This window comes from Mugil cephalus, chromosome 9 (genome assembly GCF_022458985.1).
Source record: "Mugil cephalus isolate CIBA_MC_2020 chromosome 9, CIBA_Mcephalus_1.1, whole genome shotgun sequence".
NCBI lineage: Eukaryota > Metazoa > Chordata > Actinopteri > Mugiliformes > Mugilidae > Mugil > Mugil cephalus.
Genome location: NC_061778.1, coordinates 2,693,234 through 2,716,590, shown reverse-complemented (window position 1 = coordinate 2,716,590; position 23,357 = coordinate 2,693,234). Strand labels below are relative to the sequence as shown.

At 45.8% G+C, this 23,357-nt stretch overlaps 1 protein-coding gene across 4 annotated transcripts in view; it reads left to right on the top strand.

The window, feature by feature from the left end:
• Window positions 1-5,894: 5,894 nt before the first annotated feature.
• actn4 (actinin, alpha 4) overlaps window positions 5,895-23,357 on the top strand; it is a 52,138-nt gene continuing 34,675 nt past the window's right edge. For 2 of the 4 annotated variants that reach the window (XM_047594116.1, XM_047594115.1), the window contains exon 1: window positions 5,895-6,391. In XM_047594116.1, coding sequence (XP_047450072.1) covers window positions 6,266-6,391 — 126 coding nt within the window. In that variant the 5' untranslated portion in view covers window positions 5,895-6,265. The remainder of the gene's footprint in view (window positions 6,392-23,357) is intronic. The other 2 variants (XM_047594114.1, XM_047594112.1) reach the window with 1 other exon arrangement.

Here is a 23,357-nt window from a genome sequence, read left to right as displayed (position 1 = left end):
TTTAGTTTTATTCATTACTGACCTGAATAAACAACAGAAGTATGGCTTTAAAAAAAACATTATTAGATAAAAGAAAATGCCTACATGTAGTGAAATTGAAAAAAACACAGAATTAGACGACAGAATGATACATTAAATGTGCCTTTCCTGAGTTAGAGGCTTTAGTTGTGTAGGAAAATCAGCAGCAGAGCAGAGAAACGCTGAAGTTAAAGAGTCTGGCTCCTTGTGGAGCTGAAGAAGATCCCTCAGGTTCTAGGAGGAGTCATTCACCACGTTTAACAGTCCAGCATCCTCCTTTCAGCCTCTTCTCCTCCTCTGAGTTCCTAGAGAGCAGATCCAGGATAGAGATTCTGTTTTATCACTTGAAACACGTCCATTTGTCTTTATTTTACATAGTTTTTTTGATTTTTTATTGGATGGACAGGCTCCTGCTGCAGATGTTACTTCATGCTCTTTGTACGTCCCGTTTTTTTTAGATCCTTCTCTCTGAACCATGGTTCGCTGCCGTCAAACAACTGAGGAGAAATGACTCTCATTTGTTTCCTCCGTGACATTTCCATATTTTACCATCGCTTGAACTCACTGTTGACCGTTTGCATCGAGACAATTTCCATAAACAGTTTACAGGAACCACATTTGAATAGAATACTGTTCCAGGGGAAGAACCTGTAGGTGCTGGTGTTTCTGTCCTTTGTGTCAAACATCTACATCTGGCTCCTTCAGTCACTCCATAAAAAAAAAAAAAAAAAAAACAGAAACGCCGTCCATTCATTAGAGGCCCCCGCTCTGACTAATGAGCCCAGCGCCCAGAGCCAGGCTTTAATTACAACCCCGGGCTGTTGTGACCAATCACAGAGCTGTTCACAGCCGAGCACCACTACGCCGCGTCACATGACAAACATCAAAGCTGAGGCCGGGGTCCTGCTGCAGCCTCCACGCCGCTCTGGGCTCTGCTGACGCTAATCGGCCGGGACAGTCTGAGCGTGACCTACTTCTGTAGGTGGCTCCTGCAGGCGGGACGGTCACCCCGCGAAGCAGATGTAACGGATGACACGGGCAGCTCGGGACGCTCTGTTTTACGACCAGCGGGTCGGCGCTTCTCATGAGGATGGATCGTGACCTCTTCAGGGTCACGGGCTCGACACCAATCACCTGCTGGAGATGGAGGTTTCACTCTATCAGAGACAATGAGGAGATTGTCTCATCTCATCTTCTGCTAACGCTTATCCTCACTAGCTGGAGCCGGAGCCTGTCCCAGTATGAGATCATGCAACATTTAAAGGTCCCGTATTATGCAAAATTCACTTTATATTACATAGTCTGTGTGTGAGGCCCCAGGAGTGAAAAATCCTGTCACCTCCCTCATTTGCTTGCTCCAATTTACTGTTTATACCGTGGACAAACCCATCGTGGCGTCACCCATTGGATTCTGAACCTCGAAAATGAAGCCCGAAGTGGGCGGAGCCTGCAGGCGCCATGTTGGATGAGCTTTACTCCACCCACACGCGAAAATATTTCAAATATGGATGTGGATGGTTGTGGCTATCAGTAGCTCAGGCTACCACCTGTCACTCAAAGCGGGAGCACCCTTAATTATGCACCTTAATAAAAAAATAAACAAATGAGTTTCTGAGAAATCACACCCGTACAGTTATGAGTCATGAATAGTGAAATAAACTATTGACACACAAGGCATTTATTTATTTGTACCAGGCTGTAAACATATTTAATAATGTTATAAAGTTGGTCTTTTTAACATGGGGGGATTTGCTCCCTTTTGGAGCCTCAAGTGGCCACTTAATGAACTGCAGTTTTTTTGCACTTCCACATGGGCTTCATCGTTCAGACCTGGATGTTACCTCTTGGCTCAAACAGGTGGATCTGAGATTCTCCTCTTCTTGGCGTCATGCGGGGAAATAACCACTTCCTCTTGTAGTAGATTCCGCCTTTGACCAGCTCTAAAATTAGAGAGTCATTATTCTTTTCTCATGGCGAAGGTGGAGACATTCAACATTGTCTGAGGTATGTGAAGTCATTCTGATTGGTATGCTTATCTGGTCCACCATCGTCTTCTGTCTCAACATTGCATAGTTGCATGGTAACGAAAGCCACATCCTCTCCCTGAGAGGGGGCGTGGAGTGGGCGTGGTCAGACACAGCTCATTAGCATTTAAAGGTACAGACACAGACTCACCCTGTTCTCATGGCCACTTTTTGACTGGCTCAAGTTCAGGACCAAGCCTGAATTTGATGTTGGACCTCTGACACCTGTACGAAATTGTTAAAAAAAAGTATAAAAGTATAATATGGGACCTTCAAAACAAGGCTCCAGACCTCATTCATTTAAATAAGATCAATATTTCAAGTGGCGTCTTCTGCCCTCACAGAACTAGTTTCTTAACCTCCTATTACTTTCAGATTTGCATTATGCAACTGAAACTTCCGAAAAAAAAATTACTTCCCAAGTCTATGTATCAGGTACTTTATGTTTATTTAAATGCTTCTTTAAATAACACAGTTACCCCATATATCCATCCAGAATACCTGTTACATGCAGATCACCATAAAATCTCAATTAAATTGTAAAGAGGCTCATTTCCACACACATATTCCTGTTATCTATAACATTTGATATGAAAAACTAATATCAAGACTCATAAAATATATTATGTGGGCTTGTGTGCGTGTCAGTGTCCTCATTAAATTAGGAAAATATAATATGAGCAAAGAATGACCGTACATATTTGAATGTAAACCGATGAGTCAATCGACAAAATGAATCTGGCTTATTTCATCTTATTTCAACGTGAGCACATAAACAAAGTGGTGAGCACATGAAGACACAGTGTGATTATTACAACCTGCAGGTACACAGAGAGGAAGCCTTCTCATGCCCTTAGCGAAATATCTGGGTTTACCGACAGCCACACTCAAAAATAAACACTTACAATGATTCATGCAGAAAGCTGCGGGGAGCTTTTATTAGCTGCCCCATGCACGCTGAATTGTGCAACTGCACATTCCGGTGATTCAGCAACACAGAAGTGGAGCGAGCAAAGTTAGCGTGACACCGAGAGAAACACAGACACGAGGAAATAAACCAGAATTATCCTTATCGATGTGGCATCAGATAATACAACATTTTCAACAACAATCACCACATTAATCTAAACGAGGTCAATAGTTCCCATCCAGTTCAGCAGCTTCTGGCCTCGCAGCATCGACCTATCAACGCATGAGACTAGTTTAGTAACTTAAAGGACCATTCTGTCGCATTTCAGAAAGGCATGTTTCACCTTAATGTGGCAAATAAACAAATAAACTGGTGTGCACATGGAAATAAAAGGTAATAATGTCAAACGGCAGGTGTCCTGAACTGCTTTAATTAAAAAATAAAAATTTAAAACGATTCATCGTGTGCAGGGAGCTTTCTGTGTGTTGTATTCCTCATTTATCTGAATCTCTAAAGCATAAGTGGATGATCCTTAGAGAGACACATTACTGGAAACACAGCAGGAAGAAATAAACCCGCGTTATCCTTCGAGTGCTTCCATATGAGGACAAGTGTTCACTTCTTATCAGACGTTATGAGGCTGATAGACTTCCCTCTCCGTCTGAGCACAGATCCAATTATCAGTGTCACACTGTGACCCTAATATACGATTACAAACCTGCACCATACTGGTCACAAACAGACCTTTTTAATGATGGGATTTAATGTAAATAGATTTAAACTGTCTAGTTTTATGACAAATCTACCTGAAATTAGTCCACAGTTCTTAGGCTCCCTCATATTTCATTGCTTCCCTTCTTTATATGTTCTACACTCGACATTTTAAACGTCTCCTGCACTTATCCAGCAGCTTTAGTTAATTGTTACCTTGCAGATTGAAATGATTAACCTTATATTAGGTCGTAATGCAGTAACTTAAACACCACAGCAGTAAATAAAGTAGATAAAATGACTTTATCTTTATGCAGTGTTAAAGTAACGCTCACATTTTAATTAAACCATAAAGTTCATTTCACTCTTAAAAGAGGAATTCTGCAACTTTAACGTGATTTAAAAATAAAAATTATTGGTTTAATTTGACGTGTCTCTGGCGCATAGTTTAGAATATCTGGAGCACAGAGCTTCCTGGAATGTTGTTGGGTGGCGACGTATTGTTCTAGGTTTTTGTTTGTTTGTTTGTAGGTGTCAGGTATTTGTGGTTTAGATGCTGCAGATTTATAAAAAGCTGCTCACGTTCGTTCAATGAATATTTATTATCGTCAAGTTAACACAAGAGCTACACCAGGAAGTAGATGAGACGACTTCAAAATAAAATATCATCGCTCCAAAGACGTTTATACAATTAAGTTCTAGTTTTAAAATAGTGATTAAACCGTATTCTTGTGTAAAACGAATTAAATGCACAGACATCTAATGGCGTGATTACATTAACACACTTTATTAATTAAATTACGTTGTTACGTTTTCATCCTGCTTATTATTGCACAATCTGTACAACTTCCCTATTTATACAGTCTTTGTATATTTTTTGCTTTGTTAGATCTCTCTTACTTATATTTATGCCTTTTGTACCAACCACCACATGAAGTTCCTCGTATATGTGAACATGGGAGGCAAGAAAAACAATTCTAAATCTTAAAAACCTTCCTTCCTCTGTCCTTAAAGGCCTTTCTCCATCACATCTTAAAGACCTCATTGTACCAGATCATCCCTACAGATCACTTTTTTAGTAAAAATAACTGTTATTCTTAATTTGTAATCCACTGTTTCATACTAACCATCAAACTCTGCTTATTAAATCACCCATGGCACAAAATAGTGTGAAATTTAATTATTTTAAAGGTATAGTTTGTTAAATGCAAACATCCCCTTGTTTTTCTTTGCACTAAAGCAAATGGAAAAAAGTTTTTATATGTATATTTTTCCTATTTTTGTTTCTGTCAGTGTTCCTGTTGTGCTCTGAGCCATTGCACCGAAATTTCATTTCGCTCTAAATGACAATTAAAGTCTAAGTCTAACTTATAGGTTAAAGTGTTATTATGTTAACGCTCTGACTTCGCTTTAGATCAAATCGGGTTGTGGCCCCCGAACTAAAAGGAAGTTGACACCCATGGTCTAATTTCATACGTCATTTCTTCTCTATTACTAAGATAAGTTGAGGTATGACTTTATTCAACCCACAGTGGGGAAATTCTCATTGTTAACAGCAGTTGACATATGCAGTGCACATATGGGTGGAATAAAGAATAAAAATAAGAGAATAACATATATATATTACTTAATTACTTGAGTTACATTAATATTAATGAGCGGATGATGATGCACTGAAGGGCCTCGCTCTACCTGACACTATGAAGTGAAGGGAAATGGATTTATGATAATATGTAAGTGATCATATATAATTACTTATTTAAGTTATTATCTAATTCATATTCTGACCGACTCATATTGAATTTAAAATAAATAAAATAAAAAAACACCAAATTATTTCTGGGGGCTTAAGCCTAATGATGCCAGTGATGCAGACTGCAGGTTTATAAATACATATGTACATGTGCATGTGTTGCAAACAGACCCGTGCAGTTGTGGATGAGGAGGAGCAGTGCACATGTGTTGCTGTTGGTCTGGTTGTAAAGCCTGATAGCAGTTCTGTGCTACTGCTGCAAAGCACGTTACATTTCACAGAGCAGATTAAAAGAGCCACTTTATTTGCTTTGAAAGGTCGTCGACGGAAGCGCCGTTTCTCGGTGCGCGCGTCGGTGCAGCCCGGAGAAGGGGAGGTGAGATGGGAGGGGCCTGGAGGAGGAGGGGGGAGGACGGGGGGAGGAGGAGGGGTCGGTGCCTACCAGCCCAGCCCAGCCTGGAGGAGCGGCCGGGTCCTCCCTCCCAGCAGCCACCCGGTTCACAGGGAGCTTTTCTTCTCCTCATATCAGCGCAGGCAGCGGTAGCGGCAGCAGCAGGAGCGGTAGCGGCGGATTCTCTGACCGCACACACCGGATATTCATCACGTTACAGAAACAAGAGGGACACTTTCCTGACTCGTGTCCTCCCCGTCGCACCTCGCAGACTTGGGCCGTCTTCGCTTTTTTCTTTTTTCTTTTTTTTTTCTCCCCCCTCTCCATTTTTTATTTTCGTGCGCTCCCCCCTCCCTCCCTCCTTCCCTCCCCTCCTCCTCCTGACAGACAGACAGACAGGCAGGCAGACAGACGGGCAGACAGCTCCTCCGTGGCGCACTCGGGCTTCGTGGACCGACATGGTAGATTATCACGCTGCCAACAACCAGGCGTCCTCCGGCGGAGTGCAAACCTACATGGAGCAGGAGAACGACTGGGACCGGGACCTGCTGCTGGACCCGGCCTGGGAGAAGCAGCAGAGGAAGGTAAGGAGAAGGAGAAGTGGGAGGGGAGGTGATGGGGAGGGAGGGGGTCCGGGCCCAGCTCCAGGTTGGGCCGAGCGGAGCCGGGCTGAGAGGAGGAGGAGGTGGAGGAGGAGGAGGAGGAGGCCGGAAAGGAAGGGAAAATGGCAGAGAGGGCTGGGGACGGGGAGACGGAGCTCGGGCCTCCTCGAGGTGGCTCCTTGAACGCCTCCTCTCTGCTCCTGGCTTCTTCTCCTCCTCCTTCACGTCGACCATTTTGCTCGGAGCCTGCGCCTCCTCTGAGCTCCTCAATGTCAAAGCCGCTCCAAGAAGTCTCTCTGTCTCTGTCTGTGTCTGTGTCTCTGCAGCTTTCACTCTTTTCTTTTGCGCCCTTTTTCTCCTCTGAGCGGAAACACGGTCGTTACTTTGTTGCATAAAATGAAAAGCAGTGATTGAGAGATTTGAGTCGGTGTGTGTGGAGGCAGGGCGGGTTCCTGCTCCTCTGGTCTGTAGTCTGGTCTCTGGTCCCTGCTCCTCTGGTCTGTAGTCTGGTCCCTGGTCTATGGTCCCTGGTCTCTGGTCTGTAGTCTGGTCCCTGGTCCCTGGTCCAGGGGTCTCTGGTCTCTGGTCCCTGATGGGGGTTTGAGTTTGTAATCTTCTGGTAGGTGTGACCCGTTCCCGGTCCGTATTTGAGATCCGGTGTTAATCGGGTTGTAAACTTCTTGTTCCTCCTCCGGTCTGGAAACAACCTCGTCTGATGAAAGTCTGATGAAATTCCTTTCAGGTGAACAACTTCCTCAAAACTCCAGAGAATCTCAAACATCGCAGCTATTTCAAGCATTCAAAAAAAAAAAGCTTTTGACTGATGTGATGTGACGGTGCTGAAGACTTTCCAGTAGTTAATAACTGTTTTAGCTCAACCCTTCTGCAGACTTGTTTGAGCTGCTTCAGTAATATTCAGGAACCATCAAACCAGAAGTCATCAAAATTAATCTCAGTCGCTTTTTTTTATTGCATGAAACCTGTAACTCCTCTCTTCCTGCTACAGACGGTCCCTGAATGCACCACATACAAGTTTATATGCAAATATGTTGCAATGTGGTAAAACTGTGACAAGTTTACGAGCGCAAATGTCAGATTTCGCTTTCAGATGTGGAGATTTGCTTTTCTGTTTGTATATGAATGAATGAATGGATGGATGGATTCTTGATCCAGCAGCATCACTACAAAGACAAATGTGTAAAAGTAAGATTACGCTGAACTGAATGTCATAAGACGTCACACCTCTCCCGCTTCACATGTGGGATAATGTTCTTCACTGGACCAGAAAACTGTCTATTGAAGCTCTAAGGAGCACTGGAATGGACAGTGTGACCCTGAATGCAGCACCAAACCTCTCCCACGCCAGCTTAGATGCAAATATGAGGCAATATTGTAAAAATCAACAGCTTATTGCACTTCTGTTTGTAGATGAATGTAATGGATGAATGCATGGATAGATGCATTGATGGATTCCACCCAAGTGAATATCTGAGACGTCTCTTCGTCTCTTGCTTCACGTGTGGCATTTCTTCCTTTGACCAAAAAATGTCTGAGATTTATTTTTTCATAAGGGAGTGGAGCTGCAGTCCAATGAACGCTAATTTGAAGAGGCATTGTTTAACAGCGTGGAATGATTGAGAGCCGAGAGCTCCCTCCTCCTCGCCGACTTAGCCGGATGGCTGGAATAGTTTTCGGTGGTGTGACGGCATGCTCGGCGTCGACTCAGCATTTTTTTTTTTTTTTTTTTTTTTTAAGCTGAAAGCATTCCTGTGGCCGAACCCGACTCCTGCCTGATGTTTGTCCAAAGATTGCGCGGGTCAAAGTTTTCTTCTAAAGAGAGGAAAGTGTGCCCCGCCAATGCGCCAATCATTAACAGAAGCCAGGGCCTTGTTTTTGACCCAACCTGGGCCCCGGTGGTGTTGACTGGTTGATCGGGGACGGAAAGCGAGGGCGGCGGCTTATTGCCAGTTATTGCACGGAATAAAGAGAAGAAGAAGTGTTTCCTGCAGGAGTATTGAGAGGCGTGCATGCAGAAAATAGAGCGAAAATAGGCTAAAAAAAATAAAGAATGTCCAAAACTGCAACAAGGAGAGACATGCATACTCCTGCACATAGAAATTGGAGCAGAGAGAATTTAAAATAATAAAGAATTTAATGTTGTTCAAAGATAGAACAAGATGTCCTTGTTGCAGCTTTGGAGAAGCTGATAGAGGAACGGAAAGCCACAATGACAAACAAAAGATTAGGGCTTCTATCTTTTCTGTATACCGACAGAAAAATGCAGATTAAGAGGAGACATTTGTCAGCCTTCACGTCTCCCCAGAGAAGCTGGACCCGGCTCCTCTGCCCCACCAACTCAAATCCCCGACTCCTCCCCACTCGGAGATCCTCGGCACGTCGAGACACGCGGCGACGCCCCGGGAGGTTTCTGAGCGCAGCTCTCGACGCTGCACGCGAATCCGCCTCCTTAGCGACAGTTAGGCTGCACACATTTCCCACGTCATGTGGCGGAGGGTGAGGAGGAAGGGGGGGGGGGGGGGTTAGGGTGAGGTGTTTGGATGAGCTAACGAGGGAAGTAAAAGTGTACATAAGCCAAAGAGCTCGGAGACTCGGCCTTCTTCTTCTTCTTCTTCTTTCCCCTTCGAAATCGGGTCAATCTGCAGAAACGTTGCAGTCGAACTCGTTCAGAGCTTCATACCGCCTCCCAACGTTTTCATTCCCCCCTGAATCCGTCTAGCTCAGGAGTGTGCAGCGCTAACTGTTAGCTAGCATTTCCTCTCGTGAATCTCCGCGGTCACGTGCTGATGGGCATCATTTCCTCCACACGGACGTCCCGTCCCGTTTGCCTCGAAGTGATTTCAATGTGGACGTCACAGTGTGCGGCTTTAACGGAGTGAGGGATGGAGGTTTGATTGTGATCCTGTTTCTGCCTCTTTGCCTCTCACGAGGGCTGAACCGGCAGCTCAGATCAAGCTCCGCAGTCGAGCAGGTCCTCAGCTGCTGGATCCCTAAAAGATTTGATTTCAGTTATTTACAGAAAGTTCAGCTTCTAAGCAATTTCCCTTGAAACTATTCCAAAGATTTGTGGCATTTCCTCAATATTTTTCCCCCGTAGTTTCACATATTTCATGCGTCTTTACTTCAGTCCAGTTCTGGTCTTTCTCACATGTGGTCCGATCTCATTGTGGTGCTTGTTAAAGAGTCGATCCGAGGATCCATGCATTCACACTGTTAGTTTGTTCTTTAGACGCCCACTCTCACGAGATAGTGCAGAAGGTCCAGGCCGACCGAGGACACATGGTCCAAACCGTGTGTCAGGCTTAGATCGGGTTTAACTGAGCCACAGCAGAATATACTGTTTATAGACATTAAAAGGAGGAGGCTGGTTGGTCTTTGGTGATCGGTTGAACCCATCAGACTGGGGGTCGACCGGATTAAAGGAACAATCATTACGGTTTATCTGTAATTACAGTTAATTCTGTTTCCTCCGCCTGGTGTGAGGAGGCCTGAGCAATGGATCACTCTAATCCTTATCACGCTGACATGTGGGCATCGTTGCATCCTCTGCTTTACCTCCGACACCTGAGATCGAGCCGGTGTTATGGACGGGGCCGATCTGAAGTTTTTAACGCTGCGTTTAGGACGTGAGGGGACGGAAGCTGCCAGCTGATCCCAGGTCAGCTGTGGGAAGCTCAGCTGACCGTCATCCAGAATCAGCTTGTGGACCTAAACAACGAAGCAGTCAGTCAAGCCGACAGGCAGCGAGAGGACAGAGCAGAGAGGAATGTCCCCCCCCCCTCCGCCCCCCGCCTCTATTTCCCCCTTTGTCTTCCTCTGTGTTCTGCTGGCTTCAGTGGGAGAGCATGCAGGGGGAAACATTCCTTTGGCTGCCTATTATAGCCAGCTAGGCCAGTGGGAGGGGGCTTTGGACTTAAAGGGGGGCGGGGTGGCCTGTTTTTTTGCCCCGACAGGGAAAAAAAAAAAAAAGTTGGGGGTTTGCAGGATTGCAGATGTGGTCGGCGCGGTGGAGACGGAGAGGACAACCCTCCTCGGGGGTAGAGGGTGGCGTCAAACGTTTGTTAGCAGAAATGTGTTCGGGCTCTTGTCTGAAGCTTCTCGATCATCATTTAAAACCTGTGACTGGATGCACTTTGGAACCATTGACTTTTTTCAGTTTCTGGTGCAGCTGATGCGTCCAAAGTGCAGCCTGGAGTCGCTCTGCGCACCAATCAGGACGGAGCGTGAGGGCGCTGCGTGGGCCGCTGTTGACACCGATCAGCTGTGGATCTCTGGGACCTCACAGAGACTTCTTCATGGTCTGGTTCTGTCTTTCTTTGTGAGAAACGAAGACGTCGGGGTTCACTACTCGCCGCTCGTTCATAGCTGTGAGGATTAGCAAACGGCATTTCCCACTGATGAATTGAAATTGGCAGCAACAGAGACTAAGAATTTCTTTCTGGTCGGCGGCCAGCGTGCGGATGGTTTTAGCTCAGAGTTCAGACCCCCCCCCCCCCCTCATCCCACCCCCGCTTCGTACATCCTCCAAGTTCAAGATGGACAAATGATGTTGGTTTTCCTGACAAATAAGATGTGAAGCTGATTAAAGAACCCCCTTAACATTCCTCTGGGTGGTAAATGGAACAGCAGCAACTTACATAACACAAGTTGTGTTTGAGTAAATGCTGCATGATGCAACATGTCGTTTTCTAATGATTTCATCGATAAAAGTCATTATAGGATTAAACCAACACAAATCAACCAAACAACTTCTTATTTTAACTGGGGTCCAACTTTGATTGCTCAAGAACAAAACCACTTAGAGTGATTCTGACTTTTCTGATAGAAACTTCAGAGTCTTGGCTTTTAAAGAAACTGAGACCATGAATGAGCTCCAACATGTTCATTAACAGCGTTCATTTTATGTAGGATATGTCTCAAATCAGCAACATGAAGATAAAGAGTTTCAGCACCGTCCTCCTTCAAAGATAAAACAATATATAAGGAAATGTATCGTAAGAATATGAAGCAACATAAGAACGTAAATATATATGTAAATTAAAGTGATGGCATGTTAGGAGAAAACTTTAACTTTACAGATGTGATGATTTACTGCTTTTCTATTGATGGATAGATGAATGGATGGATGAATAGAAATGTGCAGCAGCATCAGTAGAAAGACAAAGGAATACAAATAAAAGTCTAAAAACAAGATAACACTCATAAACTGCAGCCTCTCAGTCCAGACATTTGCAATCTGTTTTCAAATAAAACTATTAATGTAAAATATAAAATGTAATAAAAGTAATCAGCTGCAGCTCTGAGTTAAAATGTTTTACTGTGAGTTGCTCCTTCTCCTTCTGCTCTGTGTGTGTTCTACTGTGTTTGTGGGTGTTGTTTATAGGAAAGCAGCAGGATAATGAGATGTGTGTTTAGGTGTGTGTGTGTGTGTGTGAAGGGTGGGGTCTTGTGGGGGTAGAGTCCCCCCCCACCCCCGGTTCATAGCGTGCAGTTAAACAATCGCTAGTTCCTCCTGCACAAGCCTGTTTGTGTCAGTTATTGTTCATTCATTCGAACCCACGGGGAAATAAACTGAGGAACACATTGTAAAGATGCTAATATTCTTTAGAAAAAAGACGAAGCTCCACTTCATCTTTGCTCCTAACAGGTTCCTCATAAACAAACATAGCAGCAGAGCTTGGATGGAAGTGAACTCGCTCCTCCTCGTCTGTTTGTAGGAGTCTAATTCAGACGCAGTCGTTATGATCCTGCACCGTCCAGACCTTTTCCCTGAGATCGTGAATTGTTTTCGTGAGTGAAGGATTAACCGTGCGTCCTAGTGGTTGAGATTAATAAGGGTCTAAAAGTGAGGCGGTGCGGTGCATCCTCTCTCTAACCTCTCTTTGCGTCCCCCCCTCTCTCTCGCTCGTCGTCATGGCTGCAGAGCGCTGGTAGCGTTCATACGTGTATCTGCAGCCCGCTGTATTTTTGGAAACACCACTTCAGAGCTCTGCTATTGTCCTGCACCTGAGAGAGAAAGTGAGGTGGCCCGAGTTCACATCCAGTGTAAATGTGATCAGGAACAGAGAGTGGAGCTATTTCAGGCTTTTCTCAAACAAACATGTGCTGGTTTGGAGACTATAGATAGACGTTTGCTGCCTCCTCTGTTCACACTGTTTTTGGTGTGAGGATGCGTTCGTGTTTTTAGCAGCTGTTAATTTATTATTACAGAACTAACCATGCGTCGTCTCTGAAGCTTCCTCCTTTGTCGTCCTCATTGTTTCATGGAAGAATAGGTTTAGATCCTGGTTTAATGTCATAAATAGACGGTTTGTTTTAGTACTCGCTGCCAGTTACAGTGAGTAATCGATCCTCACCCAGAACGTTTACATGCACGTGGGAAAAAATTAATGTTGCCTTAATCCAACTTTAACTGTAACTTAAGTGCACGTAAACGCGTTACTCTGACTCAAATCGAAGTTCTCCTTCAGATAATGTGATTTGAAAGCGATTTTCTGTGACATGTATACGCCTCAAATGGACTTTAACTGGACAACGACGCACATCGCCACCTAGTGTGGAGGAGGAGGACATGTTCCCGTCAGTTTAATTAATTTGCATGTAAACTGGGACGATGACCACGTTCAGAAAGTTGAATTTTAAGTGTAGCTCCATTAAACTGTGCATCTGAACACACTGAGTGATCTGTGACTCGTAGCGTTAGGGTGTAGAAGAGGCGTCTTACTGATGTTTGAGGTAGTAAACTGCCTTGTCTGAGGTCGTCCTCTATCTGCCCGTCCTCCAGAGCATCTGTCAGAGAGGGACAGGCCGCCTCACCACCACCACCACCACCCAGAGATTAGGCCCCGGCTCAGATGACCAGATTATATCTGGATCTGACACAAATCTGAGACGGACATTAAAGTGGTGGAGAGCACCGTGCTCCCCGTGCTCATAAGAAATGTTATTTCTAGGTAGAAATAAGTTAACTAGTCATGTATTCTGCAGCACGCTCCGGCGCTCAGAGCAGGCCAGGGTTCATGGAGCTGACCTTGTTGTTGTAGTAACGTTTCTACGGTGGAGAATAAAGCGTGATGGATGTCTGCGTACGGCCACACCTAGACAGGTTCCTCTCCCTCTGGGCTGTGAGAGGGAAACAGACACGACACGCTTGTGTGGAAACAAAGGGCTGAGATGCTAAAACCTGCTGCTACATCTGGGACACACACACACTAACACACTAACGCACACGGAGACATCTGGAGGGCATGTTCAGCTGGATCAGGGTTTTAGCCCCGTAGCTGCCTCTCAGTCTCAGTCTGGTGTCTGGTGGTAGAGCTGCAGCTCCAGAGCAGACGCCGTCCTCCTCCTGCTCCAGATGTTCGTCACGTTGTGGAGAAACTCGTTCACCTGGAGACAAACGAGGCTTCTTCAGACGTCGTGAGGTTGATAGTTGGTTCTGAAGTGACTGTGGGTTTAGTCGTGAGAGTGAAATGTTGATTTTGAGCTGGCCTCACCTCTGCCGTCCTGATCTGGATACGCTGTCACAGATAATGGACGGATAAACATCCAGAGGTTATTCAGCTGAGTGATGCAGCTGCTGTTGTGATGTGGACTGATTAAATCCTGTACACAGTCATAATGCGTAATAGCATCATTTACAAAGCGAACCATAGCAACTCCATTCTAGCATTTAGATTTTATCATGGAGCAGGATTCAACTAATGTAGAGAGAAAAATCGCTCTGCATCAACTGGCCATTTAGTTAATTTAGATAAGTCCAACTCCATGGAGCTCAAGTGACATCATAAAGCCCCGCCCCCAACCTGTTTGATTGGCCCTTGAGATCTTTGCTGGAGAATAATTCAATAGAGAAACTCGACAAAGACATCACGGGTGAGGGAAGTTGTGGTTTCAAGGCTGCACTTAACACACGATGCAAATTAATCTTGTGCTAATTTGTCCTTTCTTCTTCTTCTTCTTCTTCTCCTTTCTTCTTCTTCTTCCTTTATCTTGTGTGTTTCTTTTCTTTGCTACAGGACGTGTTAGTTCTGCTGACAGAGTAAAGTTATTTACTACAACTACACTTTAGGTTCTGCTGCTCTGATCACATCCTCATGTCTCCTGACTGGCTGCTGGGGCTAATTTAAGTTAGAGTCTGATAAAATCATTTACATGTTATAGACTTTGGTGTAAAGACATTTATTTAACTCTTTGACCCGTTTGTCTGGTGTGGAATCTGCACTGATCTCGACCCTGACGGGGAACCACAGTCCTCCGATGAGGCTTTGTCGCTCAGTGTTTGTTGTGGTGTGGAGGCAAAGACCTCGACGTGTCGCGGTCGCTTTTTAGAAACGTTCCATCGAGGCCGTGAAGACGAGTCGGGTCCGGTGTGTGTTTGGGAGTTTGCGTGTTTGTTTCCTCCGCGGCCGTCTCTGATTTCCTCGGTGAGCTCCTGCTGGATTATTTAACAGCCTTCAAACTGGGGCACTGGGCGAAGAGGTGAAGATGAGGAGGAGGAGGAGGAGGAGGAGGAGGAGGAGGAGGACGTCCACTGGGAGACGCTTACATGCCGCAGACATGAGGAGGATGCATGTGTTCACGTTTTAAACAGCTGATCGGTTTTGGCTTGAAATGATGCAGCTGATTCTCGAAAGGCTTCACTTCCTCGATCACTTACTACGCAGAATAAAAGCCTCGTAAACGTCAAATTGAAAATCTTACTTGTGCATGAATTGAAAAAGCGTTTGTTGAACCTTTGAGCGGCCAATCAGAGGAGCCTGTGTTGGTTTCAGGCCACAGAAGAGCAGCATTAAATATTTACTGGCCTTCAGGTTCCTCTGCTTTCATTTATAGCTGCACCAGATAAACCCACGCGACACTCTTCCTCTCCTCCACCTCCTCCTCCACCTCCTCCTCCTCTGACTCTCTCCATTTATTTCTTGCGGTTCTTGGTTCGCTCCTCGGTCTTTGCTGTTGTCGTTACGGCAACAGGCTCAGACAAAAGAGGATAACTAGAGTGTGCGCTGCTATTTTAAGCTTACGTTTGTTTTTTTGGACAAATAGTTTTTTTTTTTTTGTGTGTGTGTGATTTTATCCGACCAGCTCCGAGGCTTCTGTCTGAAATGTGGGATATATTTCTGCTCAGGCATCTCCAGGACTGCAGCCTGGGGCCTGTTCATAACTTCAATCTGTTCTCTGGTCTTTCATGGGGGGTGGGGTGGGGGTGGGGGGGTCCTCTGAGACTACAAGACCAGTGCTTCTACTCACACGAGGAGTTTTAAAACCTAAACTGTAACTGTGAATTATATTCTGAGACTGAGAGCAGGATTATTCTGCAGAATACACTCGACACACACGTGCTGACACACTTATCTTTTGGCGATCGTGCAGCCTACAAGCGTACGACTGCATCTAGACCCAGATACAGGTTGAGACAGATGGTCTGATAAACACTTACCACAGGTTCACTGCCAGTTTATGCAGCTGAGAAGACAAACGATCCAAACACTGAGCTGCTGCTGCTGCTTTTAGCCTCTGGGTCTGAGTGAAAACTGAAAGGAACAAGCCTCAGCCTCCTCTCGCCTCAGCCTCACCTGAACATCTTCACGTTGCTGTTCACGGTGAAAGAGCACGTGGAGACGCTACTCGCAAAAGAATGAGTAATTCTTCCCTCGCAGAAGAAGAAAAGAGGACTCTGTTCGCCTCCTGAGACTCGTAGTAGTGGAGGAAAGAGGAAGGAAGGACTCTGAGGTTTTTGTGGTTTCTGCCTCGTCCCCGTTTCAGAAATCAAGTCACCGCACACACACACTAAGAGTCAGAGCAGCGCACAGACTCATGACTGTTAATGGAGCCGATGGCTGGAGTCCAGCTCTGCTGCATGAAGGGAAAAATTCACCCCTGTCACGTCAGGATGAATCTGGATGCACATGTTCAGTTTCTGCGTAAAACTATAATGGAAATGATACGGCAGCTGGTCCAGGAAGCCAGACCAGGTCTAGAGTCTGACTGTTGGGAACTGATTGTGCTCCTGCAAAGACCTTCGAGGCCAAACTTTAAAAAGTTTGTGATGAACAGAAGTCAGTCATAGACGTCCTCTGTTTTTTGGTTGAAACTCGCCTCATAATAAAATCTGTTACGTTATAATACGTCACACTCAACATTAACAGTAACAGCAGCATGAAGCCGTGCTGCTTCCTGCTCTGTCGCTGGTCTAGATGTGGGTCAGGGAAGTCCTCTGCCCTCTCCACCGTGAGCCAGGAGCCTACTATCCTGTCTGATCCAATCAAAGCTAGCCTCCCTCCAGGGGATTATGTAGCCGCCGCTCCCCTGCTTAACAAAGACGCCTCTGTCGGCCTCCTGACTCTCAGCGGAGTTAAACGCAGGCCCCGCTCTCCTTCCTGTGGCAGTTTCACAGTTTTGCTGTTTTCTGGTTTTGATGCTGCTGCTGCTGTGTAGATGTGACGACTCGTGAATCTCGCTGCACTGTTTCCTGCTGAGCTTGATAAAGCATTATGAGGCGGTTTCAGAGCTAACGCGCTCTCTTAGCACCTTCATGCCACCGACGGGTTATTTCCGCCTTCACTCTGACACTCGTGTGCGCTGATAACGGCAGTGATGCAGGTTTCCAGCTGTGCTTTTCTTTGTGTAAAGTTACTTTGTCGCGTTGTGTTGGGGTGAGATCCGTGGCGGCAGAACAGACAGAGAGAGAGAGGAGCTGGTTCCTACATCAGACACGAGGTGCTGCGATGCATTTTAAAACCTGCTAAAAATAAGATGCTGTAGCCGTCGCCTAGCAACAGCCCCGAAGCAGAGTTGTGATGCTAATATGGCGGCCGTGGCGCGTTTGTGACGGAGGTCCGTTTATGGGTTTCCTCACTGAAACTTGGAAACCGTTTAAAGAAATGATCTAAGATTTGTGCAGCTCCACCGCAGGATTAGCATGAGCGCCAGTCTGACAGCTGACAGCTCATCTGAGGACGGAGCGCCACTCATATCGGGCCCTGTTAACTAACCGCGCTCACAGGCCGGATGCCCTTTCACCGACATCTCTCTGCGGGTGAAGTGAAGGAAACCAGAGGCTCTGAGAAGCTCCGAGGTGAGAGCAGGGAAGAGGAAGTCGAGCGTTTCGGTATCTGCCTCCTCATGTTTCTGCTCAGCCATCAAATCCTGGTGTTTACTGCAGGGTAATAAACTTCTATGACACCAGTGCTGTGTCGTAAGCAGTTTGTTAGAGATAATACAACAACTCCAGGTTAAATGGAGTCGAGTCTGAATGTCTGATCCATCATCATCGTCATAGCGTTGGTTTAGAGACGACATCTGACTCCACATTTGATCAGTTCACATATAAAACATCCTCTAAACTGAAGTAAAATCTGTGATGATGGTTTTATGGCTGAGAAGCATCATTGATTCACTGTCTGCACACGGGCCGCTCCATTTAACACCAGAGGGGGGGGGGGGGCTGTGATATTGAAGTCATTTTAAAGGGATTACATCGATCCGGGTCTCTGACCTTGGTCCCCAGCTCCCCCTCCATCCTCCCCCTCCACACATACTGGACCTGCAGCCGGAGGGGCTCAGACAAGGGGGGTGGTTTGTGTATTTTACAGTGTTTTAAGGTTTGTATCTGGGCCACGAGGATCACTGCATTAAAAACCAGCTGAAGGTTGTTGATGGAAGTTCCAGGTCTGATCAGTGTTGGTCCAGATTAAGTGAACGGGGGTGGGGGTGTATGTGGGGCGGGTGGTGGAGGTGGTGGTGCCTGTAACGTCTGATGTGACGCTCTCAGCGGTTGATTAATGTCCATTTGCCTCTGCATCCGTCTCACCGTGTGTGTGTCAGACGGGCGTAGAGCCAGTGAATCATGAAGCCATAAAGGGAAGGGTGAGCTCTGGAATGTGTGACAGGGCTGCTTTCGGCTAGACGTGTGTGTGTGTGTGTTTTCTACGGGTCATCAACAAGCGGAAACTCAGAGGAACAAACAATGTGCTGCTCCGCTCTGGATCCTCGTCGACCCTTCCTCCTCCCTCCTCCTCCCTCCTAATGACTCGCAGCGTCAGGAAATCCTTGAGAAGTCTGGAGGCACTTTTCGCCACCGTGCTCCCAAACTACACACTTTTCTGTCCCTTAATTTGCGCGGCGGTAATTAATATTCGGAGTTCATGTGGAATAAATGGCCTGATTAATAGCGTGGTCACACACACTTTGAGGGATTAAACGACTGAAGCCTGTTAAAACTCTTACGGCTGCATTAGCCTGAACAAGCCAACGTTGACCTTTTCTGAATGATGTTTGTGTTTCAGCTGCTTAAATTTAAGTCCTTCCAAATGCTCTGACACACAGTTTCGCTCTCTGGCTTTTTGCACATCTATAATTTCTCCCTGGCCGTCGTGCTCCTCCACCTCCACACTTTTTTTTTTTTTTTTTTTTTGCACAAATCTCAGCAGATCCCTTTCTGCAGCTGCACTCTATTAAATTCCACGTGTTGTCTTGTTTGTCTTTGTGAGAATTTAGCATCAGATTAATGCAGGATCCTGCATCCTGGGAGGGTAGATAATACATGAGAGCTCCATTATCCTGACGAGAGGCGGTAACATCGCTTTAACCGAACCGGGACTCATCGTCTTCCTTTATCTGCGCTGGTTCCCCTTCAGGAACCTGCCGTCCGACGCCGCTTTGACTTCTCATCACGAGTTTTAAATTAAGCTGCGTTCAGCACAAAAACATGTGATATTTGTCTTCAGGGACTTTTACACAGGGTATTAAAATTCACACAACGTGGACGGGAGGGCACCAGAGGACATGGACACACACACGTCACCTCCGTCGCCTCTGTCCGTCCATCCCTCCGCTCACCAGCCTGTTTGTTTCTGCTGCTTCATAGGAAGCAGAGAGGGGGGGTGGTGCTGGTGCTGGTGGAGGTGGAGGGGGGGGAGTAGGAGGTAGGTGTGTGTCGTGTTTCACATTCCTGCACAGAAACACGGTGGACGTGGATGCAGGTGACTTTAAAAAGATCTGCAGCGTCAGAAGAAAAGCGTTCAAAGTCGTATCCGCTCTTTGTGTGTGTGTCAGCGTCGGTGGTGATTGTGGTGGTTGTGGTTCGGGGGGAGGAGGAGGTGGGGGGAGGATGGGGGAGGAGGAGGGGCTGGAGGGGTGCACCTTGCTGCCCTCTTACATCCCCATTGTCGCCGTGACAGGCAGCTAAATGTGTTGCCTTATAAGGTAAAAGCACGAAAGGCGGGTGGTGGTGGGGAGGAGGAGGAGGAGGAGGAGGAGGAGGAGGGGCAGGAAGAGCCTGTTACCGTGACAATGCTGTCTGCTGCCGGGCAACTGGGCCGGCCTGAAACTCCTGTTTGGCTGCATTTCGTTTTTTTTACACAATCAGCCCTCTGCGTTCCTTTTTTTTTTTTTTTTCATTTTTAATTTACCTTCCTTTGTCTTATTCGTGGTTCACATATTTGCTGTGTTTTCTTTTGTCGATTGAAATGTTTGTGTGTCTGTTGTCGTCATGCGTTTTTTTTTTAATTTTTTTTTTTTTATTATTTGTGAATGAGTTCAGCTGTGACAAAAACGTAAAGCATGAGGATGCGTTCTCATACCACACATACCCACAGAGAGATAAAACGAGCTTTATTCTCTCACGCACCGTCCTTCCTCTTTCCTCCGTCCGTCCCTCCGTCCGTCCGTCGATGACACTTTGTCTTTCTCACTCGATCACGAGCGATGGAGCGATGCTGCCAGCTCAGCACATTTTCTTCGCTCACATCTCTAGCGTAAGAGTTTATTTATTTTTCTTCCCCTAATGATGAAAATAACCCGGCGCTGAGTTTAGAGCTCACTCATTCTATCTATAGCGGCGTTTACTCACTAACGCAGCGACGATCACACACACGGGGCCTTTAAGCGTCTTCCACACAGACTGCTTCACATTTATGCAAGAAAGAGGTTTCATTACTTTGCACAAGAAAAGGAAGTTGAGCTCTTTCCCACAATCACCCTTTTAACAATAATTACTGACCAACAACTTCCTCTAACAGCAGGTTTCGATGTTTTTTTTTATCAGACACCGTAGCAGAATAGAGGCTCTGAGGCGTGACGAGACATTTCTCAGAAAGAGTGTCGATCAGCAGCGAGTGTTCAGCTCGCTTCTTTAAATAATGACGGGGCAGTTGGTTTTTACAACGGTTACACTCAAGGTAGAAAATAGTCGAGCTTCTAACAGAGACGCTCTGGTTTGTAAATGATGCTAAAAACAAACGAGCAAACAGCTGAGCTGTTAATGTGGTCGTCATCTTAATTCCCAGCGTATAAGTCAGTCATGTGATTTTATAGATTCACACGCTGACAAATGCCCCGACATTAACAGATTAGATCTCGTTCATGTCACTCATTTCGTTTTGTGTCGTCTTCATCAAGGTTTCAGGCCCCGCCCACACCTTACGATGGCGTCTGATCACTAAAAGATACACGTCTTTTTAGTGCCAGCGTTCACGGCCGCCTTCATCATCCAGCCAGAGCTTCAGACCCGAACCCAGACTCGTGCTCTACGTGCAAATAAATCCATTCATCGTTTATCAGTGCTGTTTCAGAACCAAGAACAACACCGTTATATGTTTGTGCATCGAACATGGTTGAAACGGTTTAAACTGTGGCTGTGTTTGGTGTCATTCTTTTCAGCACAACCTCTCATTTTACAGTTATGTTTTTTTTTTCCTTTTTGACAAACTGTATTAACACATTGGACCTAAAACAACAGTAAAACCATAAAATCTGAGTAGGATAAAGTTAGATTTTTCTCTGTGAAAACCGCAAACATGTTTAACAAACCGTTTTTATAATGATCTCTGCTTGCGTTTTCCGCGCACCAACATCTTGATGCTGTGTCGTCTTAAATCTAGAGGTTAAACATGATCTCAGTTCTTCTCTGGCGTCTTCACATCTGGACTTTAAAACTTGTTGTGCTGCAGAGATGTGGGAAACAAGCGTCCTTTACTGTAGCTTCTCTACCTGAGTGTACGAAGAGCTGGACAGTTTTAGCCGTTAGTCAGGTGTCTTGGTACAAGGTGCCGTCAGATCCAAATATCTGGACTTGTTGAGTTTCTAGAAGCCGTTTCATCTGTTGCTCCTTCAGTTGAAGACGTTTCTAAACGAGTGTTAGTTGAGGGTTTTGGTTGGAACATCTGAGGGAGGAGTCCACCTGAAACTCGCATGTCTCACTGCTCTGTAATTTGAGGGAATTAGTTTTGATCCTGTTCTCCTTCCTTTTAATGGATGGAGCTTTAACAAGCCGCCATCAGCCAGAGACTCCAACCCCAACGGTGTGAACGTGAGTCAAACATCTTCCAGACACCGAACCAGCCCAGACGCCTTAATCCGCGTTCACACGGACCAACACCATGGTTTTTTTTTTTTTTGTGTCGTTTTGAGAACTTCTCTGTAAAGGTCGATTCGTTGCAAGCATGCATTGGTTCCATTGGTTCTGTTTCTGCTACAGAACCAAAAAAGAAGAAGAAGAAGTGGAGCATATGCATCAACCGTCGTACACAATCATACCTTTTTTTTATTGCACTACTTTTAAACAAACAATATTCAAACAGTTTTCAGTGCAAAATGAATGGACACAGAGGGGGTTTAGTGAAGCGCTGGCTTTGGCCTTCATTCATTCCTTGTACTTTGGTTTGTGATGTTTTTTTTGGATGATTGATCAGATTAGTTGCGTTAACCTGTGGGTCTCGGCCTAAATCCCAAACGAGTCCAGAAAATGGATGTGGATCCTTTTGAGGATGACTTGCTCGTGTCGGTTCACCTGGTTACCTGAGGCTAACGCTGCCAGGTGCTTGTTATTCAGGCAGCTTAATGAGGCCTTAACCATGTGTTCGCCCCCTGGTGGTCGGCTGACTACCTGTTTAGAAACGACTTGATTATTTTAAATGTAAATATCGTTGATCAGGTTCATTTAATCGTGGCAGCCAACATCGTGATCGCGATTAAACTTGGATTCGTTCTGCAGCCCTAATAGTAGCATTATTCCGGTTAATGACCGTACCTGCTGGAAAATGAAACCACCAGAGTCAGTTTGGCAGCGGGACAGCAGCGCTCTTTCTAGCAGAGGCGGGTTTCGATGCCATGACTCTGTTTCCTCCCGCCTGAACCGATCAACAACAGAACCACAGAACTGTCGCGGGGCTCTGGAAAGATTCAGCCAGCGGTTTTTTAAATAAAAGGCCGACGCAAACAGCTGACGCTTCGCCCTGCCAACTGCCATTAGGGGCCTGCCAAAGAGAGAGGAGTGTAATAATAATGACCTCAGCTCGTTCAGTGATTAGACCGCTCTGGTTTGGTAACGGGAGGCCGGGCCGCTGAGAGAAAGGCAGCAGCGTCCCGGCTACTGGAAGCTCTGCTTCCACAGCTGCATGTATGGAAAACGAAAGGAGGCACGTTCACGTCACGACCCGGCGAAAACCAGCAAGGTTGAAGGGAGACGTCTGTTAATCAGTCACAGTCCTGCCCCGCTCTCCTTCGTCTTTCACCTTCTTTCCTTTTCCTCTCTGTTGACTCGTGATAATTTAACTTGACGTGCGGCCAAGTTGGGCCTTAAACAGTGTGAGGCAGAGGGAAGGAATGAGCTGAAGGTCACCGCAGAATGAATGACATTACATCGTGGTCCAGGAAGTGGAGCCGGGTGTCGCTGCTTTATTTAATATCAGGGCTTGAAAAACTGTTTTATTTGGTTTTGAAACCGATTTCCCCAAAACTAATGTCATTGGTTCCACTGATTTGACATTTTCCCTCCAGTCTCTCTCACGTGTCTTTTGCTTTTGTGCAGCTCTCCTCTGTCGTCATGCTTTTTATGAAGTGATATCAGCCCCAGCACATACTCAGAGTTTTCTTTTGTCTTGAAACATTTTTGCTCCTCTTTTGTTTTTCTCCGGGTCCGAGGTCCGGT